The sequence below is a fragment of the Microcaecilia unicolor genome, chromosome 5, assembly GCF_901765095.1.
Source record: "Microcaecilia unicolor chromosome 5, aMicUni1.1, whole genome shotgun sequence".
NCBI classification, from domain to species: Eukaryota; Metazoa; Chordata; class Amphibia; order Gymnophiona; family Siphonopidae; genus Microcaecilia; species Microcaecilia unicolor.
This window is the reverse complement of record NC_044035.1, coordinates 76,279,475-76,300,588: the sequence shown is the minus strand read 5'-3', so window position 1 is coordinate 76,300,588 and position 21,114 is coordinate 76,279,475. Positions and strand designations below refer to the sequence as shown.

The 21,114-nt window shown below is 43.2% G+C and overlaps 1 protein-coding gene across 1 annotated transcript in view; it reads right to left on the bottom strand.

Annotated features, from left to right (window-relative positions):
* Window positions 1-21,114, bottom strand: part of BLNK (B cell linker) — a 370,897-nt gene that overhangs the window by 35,433 nt on the left and 314,350 nt on the right. The window contains 4 exon segments of the mRNA XM_030202997.1: window positions 1,175-1,247; window positions 3,670-3,712; window positions 12,798-12,825; window positions 13,019-13,091. Coding sequence (XP_030058857.1) covers window positions 1,175-1,247; window positions 3,670-3,712; window positions 12,798-12,825; window positions 13,019-13,091 — 217 coding nt within the window.

The following is a 21,114-nucleotide window of genomic DNA, read 5'->3' as shown; positions in this document are numbered from 1 at the left end:
CTAATACACACCCTCCTCCCATTCCCCTACCTCTTCCATCCTCCTTCCTTGCCAATCTTACCTATCCACACATAAACGACCACCTCTTTATTTACTATATTACAGCTGCACCCATTCTATATCACTTTGTTAACCTAAGCCGCATTGAACCTGCTAATGAGTGGGAAAGTGTGGGGTATAAATGTTACAAATACATAAATAAATTATATACAGCTACTTGTTTGTTTGTTTTTTTACCTGGGACAATTGAAGGTTAAGTGACTTGGAGCTGCATAAGAACATAACAGTAGCCATACTGGGTCAGACCAATGGTCCATCTAGCCCAGTATCCTGTTTCCAACAGTGGCCAAGCAGTACCTGGCAGAAACCCAAATTGTGGCAACATTCCATGCTACCAGTCCCAGGGCAAGCAGTTGCTTCCCCATGTCTGTCTCAATAGCAGACTATGAACTTGTCCAAAGGAGAGTGGGGTAGGTGGTGTGGCAAGCTAGGCTGGGTACTTCTCTAACCTGCTCTTCCCTCTGCTTGCACTTCTCCCAGGATGCAGTAGAAATCTTAAGAGCATCTGGCAGGTCAAGCTGTGAACTGCAGTGGGAATCAAACCTAGTTCACCAGGTTCTCAGACTACTGCAGTAACCATTAGACTACTCCATTCCACTCCTAGGTACTAATCTATCTCTCTCTACCTGGCTCCCTGGTTTCTTCCTCACATTCTGTGGCCCGAGCAAGAAAGGAGAGTGGGGTAGGTGGTGTGGCAAGCTGGGTACTTTTCTAACTTGCCCTTCCTGCTGCTGGCACTTCTCCCAGTATGCAGTAGAAATCTTAAGAGCAACTGGTAGGTCAAGCTATGAACTGCTTGGGCAGGAGAGGCACCTATGGCAGGAAGAGAGGAATATGGAGGCACAGGTTTTGCCAACTGAACTCTTTCCTGCTGTCAGCTGGGTCTAAGCAGCCTGGGGGTAGGAAGGAAGGGGTTAAAAGGTCACAAATACAAGCATTAGCTCCTGAGCTTCAGAGACTCATGCTATACCATTGGCCCACCATCATTCTCTGCCACCAATATTTGAAATGGGAGTATTCGGATATCTCAGGTTACCTGTTTTGTAGGGATACATTTGTGAAATATTTTCTGTAACTGATTGCAAGGAAATATTAGAAATAAAAGGATGTATACTTTAGGGCTGGTAAAGGTGGAAGTTCAGATCCTGCACTGGAGCCTCTGCGACGGTCAGGAGCTGTGGGTTTCACTGCAATAGAAACAAAATTTCTCTTTTTATTATTGAAAGTTCATCGTTTCATATATTTTAATGAGTTTGAAAACAGAAATTACATTTGTTTGCTTTTCTAGGAAGCAACAACATAAAGGAGGAGACTCTATATATGGCGCCTAAAAAAAAAATCAGCAATGAAATCAGTTCCTAATAAGCGTATTCTATAACCAGTGCCTAGATTTAGGTGCCGATTATAGAATACGCTTAGTTCATATTTCAGCGCCAAAATCTACGTACACCCATTTACACCCAATGAAAATCCCTGTGTGTAGACTTAGGCACACTATTGAGCTTATTTTCGAAAGAGATCGCCGGCAATCTTCCAACACAAATTGGAAGATGGCCGGCGATCTCCTGATCCCAGCCAAATCGGTATAATCGAAAGCCAATTTTGGCCGGCCCCAACTGCTTTTTGTCATGGTGCCGGCCAACCTTCAAGGGAGGGTGCAGAAGGTGGGATGGAGGGCGGGGTGGGGGCATGGTTACGGGATGCTGGATTCTCCCCATAATGGAAAAAAAGATGGCCGGCTCAAACGAGCATTTTGCCGGCTACATTTGGTCCATTTATTTTTAGGTCCAAGTCACAAAAAAGTGCCCCAGTTGACCAGATGACCACTGGAGGGAATCGGGGATCACCTCCCCTTACTCCCCCTGTGGTCACCAACCCCCTCCCACCCAAAAAAAAGACGTTTTTTGCCAGCCTGAAATGTCATACCCAGCTCCCTGACAGCAGTATGCAGGTCCCTGGAGTAGTATTTAGTGGGTGCAATGCACTTCAGGCAGGTGGACCCAGGCCCACCCCCCCTACCTGTTCCACTTGTGGTGGTTAATGTTGAGCCCTCCAAAACCCCCCAAAACCCACTGTACCCACATGTAGGTGCCCCCCTTCATCCTTTAGGGCTATGGTAATTGGCGATGTGGTATGGGCAGAACAGGATTTGCACTGCACACCATCCCCCGGATTCTATATATGGCACCTAGGTTTACAAAGCCACATGGCAATGCTTACACAGCCCATTCACTTTGAATGGGCTGTGTTGGTATTACCACACCAGCAGCCGCTAGCACAGCTTTGTAAAAGGGGGGAGGGGGAGGTAAGATCTGGCTGCACTCCCGAGATGCACATACAAAATTAATTGGCTAGTGAGCCAATTAATGTCAATAACTGGATAACAACCAATTGGCACCCATTAAAATTTGCACACGCATCTGGCTGTGCGCTGTTTTATAAAGCCTGGTGCCTAACTCTAATTGCATGCAACTCAGAAGGGGGTGTGGCCATGGAAGGGGCATGGACGTGCCAGGGGAGTTATGAAAAGTTATGCGCGTTCCTACAGAACACTGCCTCAGCACGCTTAAGACAACTAATTATTACCTGAATTGGCTATTACTCTATTTACAATTAACCTTCTCTCTGCTTCATATACAATTTCACGTTCATAATAGATTTTCTAAATGTTAAACATCCATAGCTATCCCAGTAAGTTTATGTTACTGTATTGTAAAATTGTATTCCTTACAACAAATTACTTTCTTATGCATTATTCTTTGTTATGTATCCTATACTGTTTATTGTAAGCCACACTGAACTCAAACTTGTTTGGAATAATGTGGGATAAAAATGTCAATTAAATACACCAGGTTTCAGCAGGCATAAGTCTGGCACACAAAGTTAGGTGTGGGAATCTGTGCTAAGTGTGATTTTATAAAGGGCGCGCATTCTTTATAGAATCGCACTTAGCGCCGATTTTTTCCAGTGCTGATTTTTGAGCACCATGTATAGAATTGCTCCCTAATATGTGTACCATATTCAGAGTTCATGTACCTATTTGTGTGAGAGCATTTTGGGATCCTAAATGAACATGGATGCTTCTGTTAGGTAGTAATATTAATGTAATGTATATTGATTGTGAACCATCTCTTTTTTACGTAGTTTGATTGCGACCCCTGAGGCAGGCGTCTGTGTCTGCTGAAACACAGACCGTGTTGGGTTCATAATTCTGGTGCCTTATTAATGAACTTTGAAATTCATCTCCCTGGTTGGTCATCATTTGATTCATCCTCTACTACTTATAAAAATGTCCAGAGTTATAAAATTACCCCAATACAAAGCTTGATATATCACTTATAAGTAAAACTTTCATTAATATATTGTGTGCAAAAGCACCATGTTCTTGCTTTTTAAAGTTAAATTTAATTTTTTAAATATAAATTTATTTTTGAATATTAATAAGAAAAACATGACAACACAAAACACGGTTGTATAACCACAACATTTCACATATCTGAGATTCAGAAAATCCCTCCCGAGCCCCAATCCTTCCCAACACCCCTATAAAGTTAAACTTAATTTCTGACAAGCATTTTTCTTTCATGGTACAAGTTAAAAATAGATTACCTTCACTGATATTTAGGTTCTCCCGTGGTGGTACATTTGGTTTCTGCTACAAAACAAATAAAGTTTCAGATTACAATATAACATTAAAATTACAAGAGACTAACTATTTTAATCCTTTGATTGGGCCATGAATTCTACAGAATACTAAAACAAGAAAAGCAGGATTAATGACTCACTTGCTCGTTATAAGGATAGATGATTAAAGGTTAAGAGTAAAATACATATTCTAACTGATGCCAAGTGAAATTTCTTGGTGGAGCCTGTACATTTCTTTTGCCCATGCTAAGTCAATTCTTCACCGTGACCATCCAACACTCTTCTCCATCCCCTTTCCCTCATTACCAGCAGTCAGTCACCCTCTCACTGTTTCTCTCAATCTCCCTCCCTTGATACCCGCAGTCTGTATGCTGAGTTGGGGGGGCAGGGGTTGTGTACTGGGGGTTTCGAGTCAGCTCCTCTCTTCCCTTCTCTTTAGCCTTCCTTTACCCTCTCACCTCATTCCTCCCATCCCTCTCTTTCCTGTCCTACTTCTTCTTTTCTTGCTTCTGCCATTGAGGGTCTCTCTATTTATAGTATCATTGCATCAGAACTGGAGCACAGTCCTCCACTGTCCAGACAGCACTTTGTACAGAACAAAGGCTGCAGAAGGGTGTCGAGGTGCATCTCTGCACACCTCTTAAGTGTTCTAACTGGGGTATCCCTCTTCCATTACAAATGGGCACCATAAATGCACCCGGTTCTAAACTCTTGGTGGACCATTGTTAATTCAGCACAGATTGGGATTTGTAGACACCTGTTCATTTACCAAGTCCTCTGCTAGCATGCTCTTCCTTATGCCCTATTAGCAAACAGTGTCACAAGCAAGGTGCACATGCACACAGATTCATACATGCATAGCCTGACCTCTGGCAAACTCCACTCTATCAGTATTATATATATAGAGAGGAAAATCCTGGTCATCTGCCAAAGGTGTATATGAATATGGAGTAGATATTGCACTATTCATGGAAGAAAGTGTTTATGAACAACTTGAAAAACTAAAGATGGACAAAGACATGGTGCTGAATGGGATACACCACTGAATATTCACAGAGAAACCCTGGCAGAACCTCTTAAGTATTTATTTAATAGATCCTTGGCGATGAGAAAGATTTCACAGGATTGGAGACGAGATGTGGTCCTTCTTCACAAAAGCAGGGATAAGAAGACATGGAGTGGAGGAGTGGCCTAGTGGTTAGAACACCAGTCTTGCAATCCAGAGGTGGCCGGTTGAAATCCCACTGCTGCTCCTTGTGATCTTGGACAAGTCACTTAACCCTCCATTGCCTCAGGTACAAAACTTAGATTGTGAGCCCTCCTGGGACAGAGACATATCCAGAGTACCTGAATGTAACTCACCTTGAGCTACTACTGAAAAAGATGTGAGCAAAATCTAAAATCTAAATCTATGGAAAACTAAAATCAGTAAGCCTCAATTTAGTGGCTGGAAAAATGATGGAGACGCTACTGAAGGAAAGGATAGTGAACTTCCTAGAATCCAGTGGGTCGCAAGATCCAAGGCAACATGGTTTTTACCAAAGGAAAATCCTGACAAACAAATCTGATAGGGGGGCGAAAGACTGATAAGAACAGTTCAGGAGAGAGAACTTGGGGTGATAATTTCTGAGGCCCGATGCTCAGAAACAAATTCGGGTGCTAGAGGTCATTAGTACTGGACTACAGCCTGCATATGCTAGCACATGAAACAATGAGCTCACCAGCTCTGAGTACAATGAACTTGCAAATGCTTGCTAAAGAGGTCATCTCGTATTCCTCCCCAGTGCTCAGCAGACAGCATGCCAAACAAGGGCACTCCTCCCGCGGTAAAACCTATACCAGCTTGGAGCTGGCATTAGGATTGTGCTGAGCAATGGGGAGGGGATGACCTCTTTAGCTCAGACCTAAAGCCCTGGTGGTCTGGTGGACCCCAGACCTCCCACCCTCTCAAAAAGACTTCAGGGTCTGGTGAGCCAGACCCCCCCCAATATCTAAAGCCCTGGTGGTCCGGTGGATCCCAGACGCCCCACCCCCTATACACCAAAACCCTGGTGGTCCACTGGGACCCCTGGCCAGGACCCCCCCCCCCAAAGACTACCCCCGGTGGCCTAGCAGTGGCCCCCTTAATTTCCTCCTACCTTGAAGGAGGAGGTGGGAAGGAGTCCTAGTCTCTCCTCCTGCTGGGTGCATCATCAAAATAAGATGCACTGGGCGGGGCCTAACTACCATATAAGGGACCTGGGGTCCACCAGACCACAAGGGCCATAACTCTTTGGGGAGTGGGGGTCTGGGGTCCACTGGACCACCAGGGCTTTTAGATGTTTTCTAGGCATGCGCTTAAGAGTTGTGCTTAACATACAACTCTTGAGCACATGTGCCAGACATTATCCTCCCACCAAATTCCCTAATGCTCAATGCTATGAGCGCGTCTATATTTGCATCTCATTAGTGCTGAGCATTAGGAATTTGTTCTTCTGTGCTGTTCCAGTGCTATTTCTCCAGCACTGTTCAATACAGAGCCACAGTTTTAAGCATCTGGGCCTGAGCATCTCAGGGCAGTGAAACAATATTTATGTTTATTAAAAACTGCCAAATACCAAAAAAGGAGCTAAGCGGTTTACAATAAAATTCTTCAATAAAATAAAATTGGAAAGAACTCCATTTTAGATAGGACAGAAGACAATCATACAAGACCATACATGAAACCAAAACAAACATCAAATCTAAAAGCTGTGTGCCAAGGATCATATCATCAACCAAAAGATGAAAAAGTATTAATCAAAGGCTTGTTGAAAATAATGGGCTTTCAAGAGAACTTTTAAACCTTTGAAAGGACAGCTCAGAATGTAAAGTAGCTGGAAGACTGTTCCAAAGTAAAGGAGCCAGAGAAGAGAAGGCAGAATGCCTAGTAACCTCATAATGAATGTGCTTGGGATTAGGTATAGCCAATCTGTTCGAGTCAAGAGAGCTAAGCTGACGAGCAGAGGTATAGGGCATAACCAGTTTAGATAGATACTAAAGAACTCCAGTGTGATACACCTTCAGGGGCATAATCGAAAGAGAAGGGCTCCCATCTTTCGACACAAATAGGGAGATGGGCAACCTTCTCTCAGGGTCGCCCAAATCGGCATAATCGAAAGCCAATTTTGGGTGTCCTCAACTGCTTTCCATCATGGGGACGACCAAAATTCACAGGGGCGTGTCGGCAGTGTAGTGAAGGCGGGACGGGGGCGTGGTTAAGAGATGGGCATCCTTGGCCGATAATGGAAAAAAGAAGGGTGTCCCTGACGAGCATTTGGCCAACTTTACTAGGTTCCTTTTTTTCACGACGAAGCCTCAAAAAGGTGCCCGAACTGACCAGATGACCACCGGAGGGAATCGGGGATGACCTCCCCTTACTCCCCCAGTGGTCACCAACCCCCTCTCCCACCCCAAAAAAATATTTTAAAACATTTTTTGCCAGCCTCAAATGTCATACCCAGCTCCATCACAGCAGTATGCAGGTCCCTGGAGCAGTTTTTAGTGGGTGTAGTGCACTTCAGGTAGGTGGACCCAGGCCCACCCCCACCCCACCTGTTACACTTGTAGTGGTAAATGTGAGCCCTCCAACACCCACCCGAAACCCACTGTACCCACATGTAGGTGCTCCCCTTCACCCCTTAGGCCTATGGTAGTGGTGTACAGTTGTGGGGAGTGGGGTTTGGGGGGGCTCAGCACCGAAGGTAAGGGAGCTATGCACCTGGGAGCAATTTGTGAAGTCCACTGCAGTGCCCCCTAGGGTGCCCGGTTGGTGACCTGGCATGCGAGGGGGACCAGTGCACTACGAATGCTGGCTCCTCCATGACCAAATGCCTTGGATCTGGTCGTTTTTGAGATGGGCGTCCTCGGTTTTCATTATCGCAGAAAAAACCGGGGACGAACATCTCTAAGGTTGACCTAAATGTTGAGATTTGGGCATTCCTGACCGTATTATCGAAACGAAAGATGGACGCCCATCTTGTTTCGATAATACGGGATGCCCCGCCCATTCGCGGGGACATCCTCAGAGATGGGCATCCTTAGAGATGGTCGGCCCCGTTCGATTATGCCCCTCCACATGAACTAAAGTGAGAATTTTAAAAAGAAAACAAAATTTAATGGGCAGCCAATGAAGCTGATAAAGGAGGTGTGTGTTCTTGCCTATTTGTCTTACAAAGAAAATGAGCAGCAAAGTTCTGAACTGTTTGAAGCCTTTTCAGTTGAGATCATGGTAAACCTGCATAGATCATTTTACAATACTCCAATTGGGGCACAAGCAGTGCATGAAATGCTGTGTGGAGCAATTTAAAATCCAAAATAGAACGAATAATACATAGAGAGCATAATATAGCAAAACCTGGTTTAATCACTTCTCAAATATGTTTTACAAAAGAAAGTTGAGCATCAAACCAAACTCTCAAAATAACAAAAGCAAGGAACAGGGTTTAGTGGTAAGCCAAAAAGAATAGCAACAAAGTCCAGTGATGACATCAAACCAGTTATCGAGCAGGTCGTTGTTTTTTTCTGGGTTAAGCTTCAAGTTGTTGCACAACAGCCAATCTGCCATAGCTAAAAAGCAATATTGCAGAGGCTGCAAATTGATGTTTAATGGAGATACTGAAAAAAACAATAAAATATCCTCAACATAAATATAGAATTTTATGTTGAAGGACTGGATAAGTGTGCCTAATGGACTTAGAAAAATATTGAACAATAAAGGTAATAATATTGAAACTTGTGGAACACCATAGGTGGAAAAATACAGTGAAGATACTTGAGAACCCATACCAACGACAAAAGACCGAGCAGAAAGAAATGATGAAAACCACCGATACACAATTCCAGAAATAACAACCTCGGAGAGCCTAGCTAACAACAACGTATGATTCACCAAGTTGAATGCCGCAGATAGATCCAAAGATACCACAATTGAAATAAAACCATTATCAAAGAGTAGTGTGAAAATTATTCAGAAGAGCAGTATTGATGGTTTTTGTACTGTAGCCAGACTGTCTTGGATGTAAAATGTGAGTTTTAGAATAATAATCCAGCAGTTGATGGTAAACAACTTTTTCTGTCAGTTTAGACAAAAAGCATAAATTTGAAACCGGGTGACAGTTAGCAAGATTGGTTGGATCTAATGTACGTTTCTTAAGGATAGTAGTAATCCAGGGTTTTTTTTTCCTTCTGGAAAAATACCATCCTCTAGGCTTTGAGTGATCAGTTCAAGTGCAAGTGCAAGGGGTAAAAGACTTTGCTGCGAAGATTGTAGCCAAGATGCCAGTACCGGGTTCAAAGGGAAATTAGTAAAATGTGTTGAAGCGAAAATCTTAGAAAGATTATTCAAAGATGGGAAAGAAAAATTGGACCATGTAGCCCCTGACTAACCTAAACATCAGAGGGACCTGTTATCAATGGCAGAGTTGGAGAAGGGACAGTAACAGTACTTGGGTTATCAAAACTTTCAATATGTTTAGTAATTTTAGATAAAAAAAAAAAAAAGAAGATGCCACATGAAACAATGTGACATAATGATTTTATTACATCCGTTATGGATATACAGTATATGGGTAATGTTTTATTTTATTCTTTCATGATGTTTTTATGAATCGCTTTGAGTATGAATGATAGCGGTATAAATCAAATTTGAAGGATACAGTGGGGGAAATAAGTATTTGATCCCTTGCTGATTTTGTAAGTTTGCCCACTGACAAAGACATGAGCAGCCCATAATTGAAGGGTAGGTTATTGGTAACAGTGAGAGATAGCACATCACAAATTAAATCCAGAAAATCACATTGTGGAAAGTATATGAATTTATTTGCATTCTGCAGAGGGAAATAAGTATTTAATCCCTCTGGCAAACAAGACCTAATACTTGGTGGCAAAACCCTTGTTGGCAAGCACAGCGGTCAGACGTCTTCTGTAGTTGATGATAAGGTTTGCACACATGTCAGGAGGAATTTTGGTCCACTCCTCTTTGCAGATCATCTCTAAATCATTAAGAGTTCTGGGCTGTCGCTTGGCAACTCGCAGCTTCAGCTCCCTCCATAAGTTTTCAATGGGATTAAGGTCTGGTGACTGGCTAGGCCACTCCATGACCCTAATGTGCTTCTTCCTGAGCCACTCCTTTGTTGCCTTGGCTGTATGTTTTGGGTCATTGTCGTGCTGGAAGACCCAGCCACGACCCATTTTTAAGGCCCTGGCGGAGGGAAGGAGGTTGTCACTCAGAATTGTACGGTACATGGCCCCATCCATTCTCCCATTGATGCGGTGAAGTAGTCCTGTGCCCTTAGCAGAGAAACACCCCCAAAACATAACATTTCCACCTCCATGCTTGACAGTGGGGATGGTGTTCTTTGGGTCATAGGCAGCATTTCTCTTCCTCCAAACACGGCGAGTTGAGTTCATGCCAAAGAGCTCAATTTTTGTCTCATCTGACCACAGCACCTTCTCCCAATCACTCTTGGCATCATCCAGGTGTTCACTGGCAAACTTCAGACGGGCCGTCACATGTGCCTTCCGGAGCAGGGGGACCTTGCGGGCACTGCAGGATTGCAATCCGTTATGTCGTAATGTGTTACCAATGGTTTTCGTGGTGACAGTGGTCCCAGCTGCCTTGAGATCATTGACAAGTTCCCCCCTTGTAGTTGTAGGCTGATTTCTAACCTTCCTCATGATCAAGGATACCCCACGAGGTGAGATTTTGCGTGGAGCCCCAGATCTTTGTCGATTGACAGTCATTTTGTACTTCTTCCATTTTCTTACTATGGCACCAACAGTTGTCTCCTTCTCGCCCAGCGTCTTACTGATGGTTTTGTAGCCCATTCCAGCCTTGTGCAGGTGTATGATCTTGTCCCTGACATCCTTAGACAGCTCCTTGCTCTTGGCCATTTTGTAGAGGTTAGAGTCTGACTGATTCACTGAGTCTGTGGACAGGTGTCTTTCATACAGGTGACCATTGCCGACAGCTGTCTGTCATGCAGGTAACGAGTTGATTTGGAGCATCTACCTGGTCTGTAGGGGCCAGATCTCTTACTGGTTGGTGGGGGATCAAATACTTATTTCCCTCTGCAGAATGCAAATAAATTCATATACTTTCCACAATGTGATTTTCCGGATTTAATTTGTGATGTGCTATCTCTCACTGTTACCAATAACCTACCCTTCAATTATGGGCTGCTCATGTCTTTGTCAGTGGGCAAACTTACAAAATCAGCAAGGGATCAAATACTTATTTCCCCCACTGTATATGAAGAAAAGATTTGTGGGCCTTGAAAAGTTCATGTTTAGTAATATTTATAATAACTTAATTTTAGTCAAAATCTTTTAAAATAAAAAATTCCCCAGGACTACTGTGAATCTACAGCGTAGCTCCAACTTAAATGTTTTACTCATTGTGAATCATCTGCACATTCTCTTTCTTACTACTCAAGTAGAGTAAATCGGTCCTCTATTGCAGTGTTCCTCAAACCGGTCCTGACTTTCAGGATAAATTACAATGAATATGTATGAGAGAGATTCTCATGCATTGCTGTGAAGCAGGCATCAATGTCCAAATAAAAGTTTCTCATGTAGAGGCCCTTTTACAAAGCGGCAGTAAGCCCAATGCAGGCTTTACTGCTTGCTTTCCCCGAACTACTGCTGGCCCAACGCGGTTACCGCCGGGTTACCGTGGGAGCCCTTACCGCCACACTAAGTGCTCCCTGCTGCATGGCCACGCAGTAAGAGTTATCTTACCACATGGCCATTTTTTAAGGGGCTTTTTATCCACTGCGGTAAAAAGGGCCCTGGTGCGTGGGAAAAACAGCCCCTGGTGCTAACGCAGGGCCCTTTGTCCCACAGCTTAGTAAAAAGGACCCCATAATTAACTTAAGACTTTCCTGATCATTGCATACACTCTTGTGATTCACAAGCATATACATACACATGTTCTTCAATTTGTAACACACAAGACAGCTTTAAAATGGCTTTTCCTAGATCATTTAAGCCAAATAAGGATGACTTGCTACCAAACAGACATGTTGCTGTCAAAAGTCTCAGGCTTTTTGCTGGAATAGTTTTGAAAACAATTTGTCATTCTATAGCAGAAATTGAAGAGCACTTTTCCAAATCTCACTCAGTCCATTTTTTGTAATGTCAGTTTTGAGCTATGTGATTAATTTTGTTCATCATGGCAAGATTCATTTATTGTAGCTTATTCCTGTGCCAAAATTCATGGCTTTAATACATTTTGCCACAGGAATAAGCTACAGTAAATGAATGAAATTAGTCACATAGCTCAAACATGACAAAAAATGGACTGAGTTTTGGAAAAGTGTTCTTCGGATATTTTCTGGACCTGGAAGTAGGGGAACCAGAGAAGGCAATACAATTGTCAATTAGTCACTCTTGCTTCTATTGGAGAGAAAAGAGTTGCCTCCAAGTCAGCCTGTATTTCTTTTTTTTTTTTTTTTAATCATTTATTTATAATTTTTTCATTTTACAAGAATCACTTGCAAAACAGTAAAACAGAGATGATTGTACATTAAAACAATATTAGAAGAAAACAATCTCAACAAGATAAATGGATTTTATACAATCTTTCTCTTTCTTAGACCACAAAATAAATAGGGAGAGTGAAACAAGACAAGGAGATCAATTTAAGCAACAGCAAACAAAGAAAACGTGGTATTAACCCGATTATGCCCAGTTATTATTTATCTAAATCATTATTCCACATTGATCATCTGGTTGGTTTCTTCAAGACCATAACGGTGCATAGTCCATCAATTTCATTGTCCAATATTAGTGTAAGTAATACACCTGATTTCATTTTTTTTCCCTTTTAAAACCAGAAATTTTTTAACAATACAGTCAGCCTGTATTTCCCCTATTTATATCAAATTATGTACTGCCCCTTCATCAACTGCTTACAACAATAAAATACATAATGAAAATAACAAACATAAAACATAATCACATAACATCTTTTAAACAACAATCTAAAAAAGCTAAAATAAACAAACATCTATAATAACATCAGTGTTAGTTAAGTTACCATCAATTAATAATTGCTTTAAATTTAAACTTACTGGTTTAGGTGGAATAGGCATCTTTTTTCTGAGGAACACAAAATAGATTTAGTTACAACTGTTAAAATATTTTATGGAATTCCATTAACCACCAAGCATACATTTATGATCTGAAATATTACTGGCATTAAGGTACCTACTATATTCATTGAAGAAATGGACACATGCATATAATAAACAACAAATGACTAACATTAAATTGAACATGGCATGCAACTTACCCCGTCCTTGGTAAAGGTGCTGGAATTGACACGGAGGATAACTTCGACTCAGTCATTCCAATATCATTATGATCTAGGGAGAAATGTAGACATATATATATATATTTTTTTTTTTAATTCAGAGATATCTTAGCATTCTTACATTAGAAAAACAAAAACAAAGGGGCCCTTTTACTAAGAAGCGTAAGCACCTACGTGCGCCCAATGCACGGCAATTCCGAGTTACCGCCCGGCTACCGCATGGCCCATGCAGTAATTTCATTTTTTATGCGTGCCCACTACATGCGCTGGAAAATGTTTTTTTATTTTCTGGCACGCAGGCGGTAATCCGGCAGTAATTGGCATTTTACGCAAGTAGTCCATTACCGCATGAGACCTTACCACTAGGTCAATGGCTGGCAGTAAGGTCTCAGACCCAAAATGGATGCACAGCAATTTTCATTTTGCTGCACATCCATGTACGGCAAAAATTTTAAAAACGGAATTTTTTACAGGTGCGCTGAAAAATGATTCTGCGTGCGCCAAAAACATGCGTCTACACTACTGCAGGCCATTTTCAGCTTGCCTTAGTAAAAGGGCCCCCAAATGTTCTAACTACCTAATAGAAAGTGCATAGAAATTTTGTACAATTAATTCCTTTTGCCTTGTAAAAGGGTCATTATATAAAGAAACCAAAATTATTCTCCAAGGACAGGAGATCACCAGACAAATGTTTGTCATTGGTGGAATATTAAAAAAAAACAAAACAAAAAAACCAACTATAAAGTATGTGGTGATGTCACTGCTGCTTGCTGCCATTAGATGCTTCCCAGTTCCTTAGAAACTATGCTCACAAAGAGCATTTTTTTAACTTGAGAAAAAACCCTCATATCTCTTAGATCTATATGCCCCATTAAGATCTATGGTGTCCACTAAAGGCTTGGTTCTAGAATGATTTTCAAAATTTGTAGATACATTTTTAAACAATTAGCAAGATACATCTCATGTCTTGCACTTATTACATGAAGTTGGAGAGATATATAGTTCCATTTGGTTGGTAACATGGATATTGCATTCTTGGACACTTAGAATCATTTCTCAACAATTGATTCTTCAACAAGTTTAACATAGAGAGCCCTTTTACCAAGCTGCGGTAAAAGGGGCCCCGAGGTGGCATCAGTGCATGGATTTGATGTGTGCCGAGGCCTCTTTTACTGCAGTGTTTTTTTTTTTTAAAGGAAATGGCTGTGCGGCAAGTACAAACTTACCATGCGACCATTTCCTGGGGAACCCTTACCGGGCAGCGTGTGGCAGTAAAGATAAAAAATATTTCTAGTCATGATGGAAATGGCATGCAATCGGGGTAGCACTACCACTGGCTCCAATGGTGGGCCGGAGGTAGTGCCAGATTGGCAAGTACCAATGCTGCGATAACTCTACTGCGGCGTTGTAAAAGAATTTCTTGTGAATTTTTGACTATACTAGTGGAGTTGGTTTTGTCCCAAAATTATTTCCAATATTTCAATCAGTTTTATTTAGAATGTCATGGCATCTCAATGGGTGCCTCATTAGCACCATTAGTAGCTACATTATGAACAGCATTTTAAAAAGAACATCCAACTCAGAATTAGGGTGTCCAGGTTAGTATATCGCTGATGATGTTAGGCTTATGTCAGCAGATTCTGTTCTAAAATACTGTTATAAAATGGACATCTACGTGATGGTTACATCCAGCATGAACATCAGAGCAAAACATTCATGCTAATGATTCCCTCTGACTCTTATGCCTCGCAGTTTCTTGCTTTAATGTCCTGTTTCAATCTTCAACTGTGCTCCACTACCCCTACTCACTAGAATGGCCACTGTCCTGATTTTATCTTCTTCTCCAACTGCTCACTCTCCAGTTTCTGCACCTCAGCTCTTCCCCTCTCTGACCATCATCTGATAACTTTCACACTTAAACACCCTTCCTCCCCAGTCCTGGCCAATCTTCACCAATACATTTAGGAATCTTCAGGTTATTGACTCTTCTACTCTGTCCTCCAGTGTTTCAAACCTCTTCTCAACCACTACGTTATCCAAGTCCATCAATGAGGCTGTCTCTTCCTATAATACTATTTTCTCCTCTGCTCTGGATACTCTGGCTCTTCCAGTTCCTCGTTCTGTAAGGTGTACCAACCCCCCTCCCCCCTAGAATCTGCTACCTACATTCCTGTGCCCGATTTGCCAAACGCCTTTGACTGAAATCCCGTGCCCATGCTGACTTCATACATTTCAAGTTCTTGCTGACCTCCTTCCACTCTGCTCTTTCACTTGCCAAACAAGACTACTACATCCAGTTGACAAACTCTCTTGGCTAAAACCCTCAGTGTATTTTTGCCACACTGAACTCTCTCCTCAAACTGCTTTCACCTCCACCTCCCCCCTTCACTTTCTCCCCAAACTGGCCGAGTACTTTCATGATACTACTACTTAACATTTCTAAAGCGCTACTAGGGTTACGCAGCGCTGTACAATTTTAACATGGAAGGACAGTCCCTGCTCAAGGAGCTTACAATCTAAAAGACAGGTGTACAATCTAAAGACAAGTGTACAATCTAAAAGACAGGTGTAAATCTAGAGACAAGTATACAATCTAAAAGACAAGTGTAGAGTCGATCTGATAGGGCATACTATATTTCTCGGAAGGTTAGGTGCCGAAAGCAGCATTGAAGAGGTGAGTTTTAAGCAGAGATTTGAAGATGGGTAGGGAGGGGGCTTGGCGTAGGGGTTGAGGAAGATTGTTCCAGGCATAGGGTGAGGCAAGGCAGAATGAGCGGAGCCTGGAGTTGGCAGTGGTGGAGAAGGGTACTGAAAGGAGGGATTTGTCCTGTGAGCGGAGGTTACAGGCAGGAACATAGGGGGAGATGAGGGTAGAGAGGTAGTGAGGAGCCGCAGACCGGGTGCATTTGTAGGTAAGGAGGAGAAGCTTGAATTGTATGCGGTAACTGATCGGAAGCCAGTGAAGTGACTTGAGGAGAGGGGTGATATGAGTATATCGGTTCTGGCGGAATATAAGACGTGCGGCAGCGTTCTGAACGGATTGAAGGGGGGATAGGTGGCTAAGTGGGAGGCCGGTGAGGAGTAAGTTGCAGTAGTCAAGGCGAGAGGTAATGAGAGCGTGGACGAGAGTTCGTGTGGTGTGCTCAGAAAGGAAAGGGCGAATTTTGCTGATGTTGAAGAGGAAGAAGCAACAGGTTTTGGCAGTCTGTTGGATATGTGCAGAGAAGGAGAGGGAGGAGTCGAAGATGACTCCGAGGTTGCGGGCAGATGAGATGGGGAGGATGAGGGTGTTATCAACTGAGATAGAAAGTGGAGGAAGAGGAGAAGTGGGTTTTGGTGGAAAGACGATGAGCTCGGTCTTGGACATGTTCAGCTTCAGGTGGCGGTTGGACATCCAGGCAGCAATGTCGGATAAGCAGGCCGATACCTTGGCCTGGGTCTCCGCGGTGATGTCTGGTGTGGAGAGATAAAGCTGGGTGTCATCAGCATAAAGATGATAAGGCTCACAAGATTAAACTTGAATTCTCAATCAAGTCACCTCCACCTCTCCTTCCCTCAGTCCATTCTCTCAACCCCTGCCTCCTTTTCTGAAATCACTGAAGAGGAAACTGTACATTTTCTTTCCTCCTCCAAACTGACTCCTCTGATCCTATTCCTACCCATCTACTTAGCACTTTCTCTCCTACTGTCATACCTTCTATCTGTCATATCCTCAGTCTTTCACTTTCTACTGCAACTGCTCCTGATGCCTTCAAACATGCCGTAGTTACACCAATCCTCAAAAAAAACCAAAACCTTCATTGGACCCAGCCTGTCCTTCTAACTATTGCCCCATCTCCCTCCTCCCATTCCTATCCAAGATACTGGAATGTGCTGTTCACCGTCATTGGTACTTTCTCTCATTTCAAGCTATTCTTGATCCACTTCAGTCTGGCTCTTCACTCAACTGAAACAGCCCATGATAAAGTCTCCAATGACCTGTTCTTGGCCAGATCCAAAGGTCTCTATTCTATCCTCATCCTTCTTGATATATCTGCTGCTTTTGACGCTGTTGATCACTGCCTACTCCTTGATACGCTGTCCTCACTTGGATTTCAGGGTTCTGTTCTTTCCTGGTTTTCTTCTTCTCTCTCCCATTGTATTTTTAGTATACTCTCTGATGGATCCTCCTCCTCTACTTCTATCCCACTATCAGTTGGTGTACTTCAGGGTTCTGTCTTGGGACCTCTTCTTTTTCCCCATCTATACTTCTTTCCTTGGTGCTCTGATCTCATCCCATGGTTTTCAGTATCACCTTTATGCAGATGACTCCCAAAGCTACCTCTCCACACCAGAAATCTCAGCAAGAATCCAGGCCCAAGTATCAGCCTGGCTGTCTGGCATTGCTGCCTCACTAAATGTCTCACCGCCATCTGAAACTAAACATGACCAAGACTGAGCTTCTTGTCTTTCCCCCTAAACCCACCTCTCCTCTTCCTCGATTCTCTATTTCTGTGGATAACACTCTCATCCTCCCTGTCTCATCAGCTCATAACCCTGAGGTCATCTTGGACTCCTCTCTTTCTCTGCACGTATCCAACAGACTGCTAAAATCTGTCATTTATTTCTCTATAATATCACCAAAATTTGTCCTTTCCTTTCTGAGCATACTACCAAAACCCTTATCCACACTCTTATCACCTCTCACTTAGACTATTGCTACTTGCTTCTCACAGGTCTCCCACTAAGCCATCTTTCTCCCATTCAATCTGTTCAAACTTCTGCTGCATGACTTATATTCCATCAGTGTCGCTATGCTCATATTAACCCTCTCCTCAAGTGGTTCCCTGTCCATTTCCATATACATTTCAAACTCCTCTTATTGACTTACAATTGCATTCACTCTGTGGGTCCTCAGTATCTCTCCACACACTCCTCTCCAGATACTCCATTCAATGGGTAAATCTCTCTTATCTGTACCCTTCTCTTCCACTGCCAACTCCAGACTCTGTTCCTTTTATCTTGCTGTACTATATGCCTGGAATAGACTTCCTGAGCCAGTACGTCAAGCTCCATCTCTGGCCATCTTCGAGTCTAGTTAACTCCTAACCCTTATTCACTTGTACAATACCCTTGTATGTTTTATCTTTCCAACCTTATTAATTTCCTTATCTGTCCTGTTTGTCCTGATTAGATTGTAAGCTCTTTCAAGCAGGGACTATCTCTTCATGTTCAAGTGTACAGCACTGCATACATCTAGTAGTGCTACAGAAATAAGTAGTAGTACATGGATGCCATTGTGGCAACAAAGGAACATCCATGTTATAAAATGGCCACATAGATGTTCATGCAGAGTGGAAGAGTAGCCTAGAGCTACTGGGATATTAAAGGGGTGACTTCCCTTAATCCCACCAGTGGAGAGCTGCTCAATCAGAGAACCTCTCTGTAACCTGGATGTGCAGGTACCATGTCTAAATACCAATGTCCATCTTTCTGGATAAAGACATCCCTTCCCTTTCTGCAACTGGAGTTGAATATCCACATTTTGGCCCCTCCCTAAGTCCTGGTCAGACCATGCCCCCTTGCCAGAATGATGTGCTACAGTATTTGACATCTATATCCCAGTTTTATAAAATCAGGATTTGCACATCCATTTATTAATACAAAATAACGAACTAATCAGACTCTGCGTGAAACTTATAGCTACAAACAGTCAAGTACCACAATATCAAATTCAAACCACAGAATTGGGGAATGCATGCATAAATAAATGTGTCTTAAGCACCTGCTTGAAATGCTACAGAGATTGCCAAAAACAGACATGGCCTGGTAACTCATTCCACAGTTTTGGGCCAGTTACTGAAAATGCACAAGCTGCCGACTCTGCCCCATGAAAAGTCGATCGTGCTGGCACACAGAGATTCTTTCAGTAGCTGAATGCAAGGCACATGGTGGAGTATAAAACCGAATCACATCTTTCAGATACTTTGAATCTCCCTGATACAAAAGCTGATAAATCAGAATCAAAATCTTATATACAATTTGATATTTAACAGGCAGCAAATGTAACCGCTTCAACAATGGCAATACATGCATCCATTTCTTAAACTCCAAAAATCAATTGCACTGCAGAGTTCTGTATCATTTGCAGTGCCTTGCAACCAGGGGCGTACCTGCGTGGGGCCTCAGGGGCCTGGGCCCCCGCAGATTTCGCCCTGGACCCCCCTACCGCTGTCAACCCTCCCCCTCCGTTGCTCACCTACCTTCGCTGGCGGGGGACCCCAACCCCCGCCAGCCGAGGTCCGCGTCCTCCTGCCCCTGCCGGCTGCCTTTAAAGAATTCCGTCAGCTGGCGGGGGAACCCCAACCCCCGCCAGCCAAGCCGAGGTCCTTTCATTTTTCCACCGAAGCTGGTGCCGATGAAAGTTTCTTTTGAGTCTGACGTCGCTGCACGTTGTACGTGCAGGACGTCAGACTCAGAAACAGCTTCATTCTGTTTCTGAGTCTGACGTCCTGCACGTACAACGTGCAGCGACGTCAGACTCAAAAGAAACTTTCGTCGGCGCCAGCTTCGGTGGAAAAATGAAAGGACCTCGGCTTGGCTGGCGGGGGTTGGGGGTCCCCCGCCAGCTGACGGAATTCTTTAAAGGCAGCCGGCAGGGGCAGGAGGACGCGGACCTCGGCTGGCGGGGGTTGGGGTCCCCCGCCAGTGAAGGTAGGCGAGCAACGGAGGGGGAGGGTTGGCAATGGCAGCGGCTGGGGGGAGGGGGATCGGCAGCGGCGGCGGGGGGGCTATAATGTGCCCCCTCACTCTGGCCCTGGCCCCCCCCTACCGCCGCAGTTCAGATACGCCCCTGCTTGCAACGAGTTGCTGCCAACCCCAAAAACAAGGCATTACAAAAATCCAATCTGGACAACACCAGAGACTGTACAACAATTCTAAAATCATAACACTAACATTGACCTCAGCCTTAACAACATATGTAAATAATAAAAACAGGTCCTTACCACCAGCCCAATATGTTCTCTGAAGGACAACATGGGGTCCAAAAGAACACCAAGACTCCGTAAAACAGATTTCATAGGGATCTTCACCCGTGCTATATCACAAGATGTCACAGAAAACAAAGCTGTGTTCCTGTCTACCATCATAACGTCTGTTTTGTTGCCATAGTTAAACATTTATGACACATCCAGGTACCAATCCAAACCATACAAAATTGAATCCTCAATCTCACCTCCTCCTCAGACTGTACCGGAAAAAAAAAAAAAAAAAAGAGTTGTATGTCATCCACATACATCCTATAGTTAACTCCTAAATACCGAAAAACCTGCCCCAAATATGACATATAAATATTAAATAATAGGGCAGACAAAGTTGATCCTTGTGGGACTCTTCTTGAGGCTAAATAAACAGACAACATAGCACCCCCACTACACACCTGCAAAGTTCTCCCACACAGATAAGATTGAAACCATTCAAGCACTGTGCCCTGAACACCTAATCCCCCTAATTTATTCACCAATAGCCCCAAATCCACCATATCAAACTCAGAGGAGATATCCAACGACACCAAACAAAAAAACCTTCCCTGTATCCACTCCTCTTCTCAACTCATCTACTGTTAACATTTTTCACACTATCCCCCAGATTCTACATAGTGCAACTTAGGTTACGCGGGCAAATCCAGATGTATTCAGGATTTGCGCACATGACTTAATTAACAAGCCAATCAGTGCCGATAATTGCCACTAATTGGTATTAGGATTTACGCACACGACTGTCTAAGCGTATTCTATAACATGATCTGTGTAAATTCTAAGTTGCATAGTTGAAAAGGGGGCTCGGCCATGGGCAAGTCATGGGTGCTTCTAAAATCTACGCACATTGTTATAGAATACACACAGGTCTGTGCCCAATTTAGGCATCAGCATTTACGCCAAGTTTTACTTGGTATAACTGCCCGTGACTAAATTTAGTCATGCGGGCGGGCGCGTGGCATATTCTATAAACTGTGTGTATTTCATTTGGTGCCAATTCTATATATAAGGAATCTAATCCTACGTGCCCTCCTAAACCCATACTGGAAAACATCC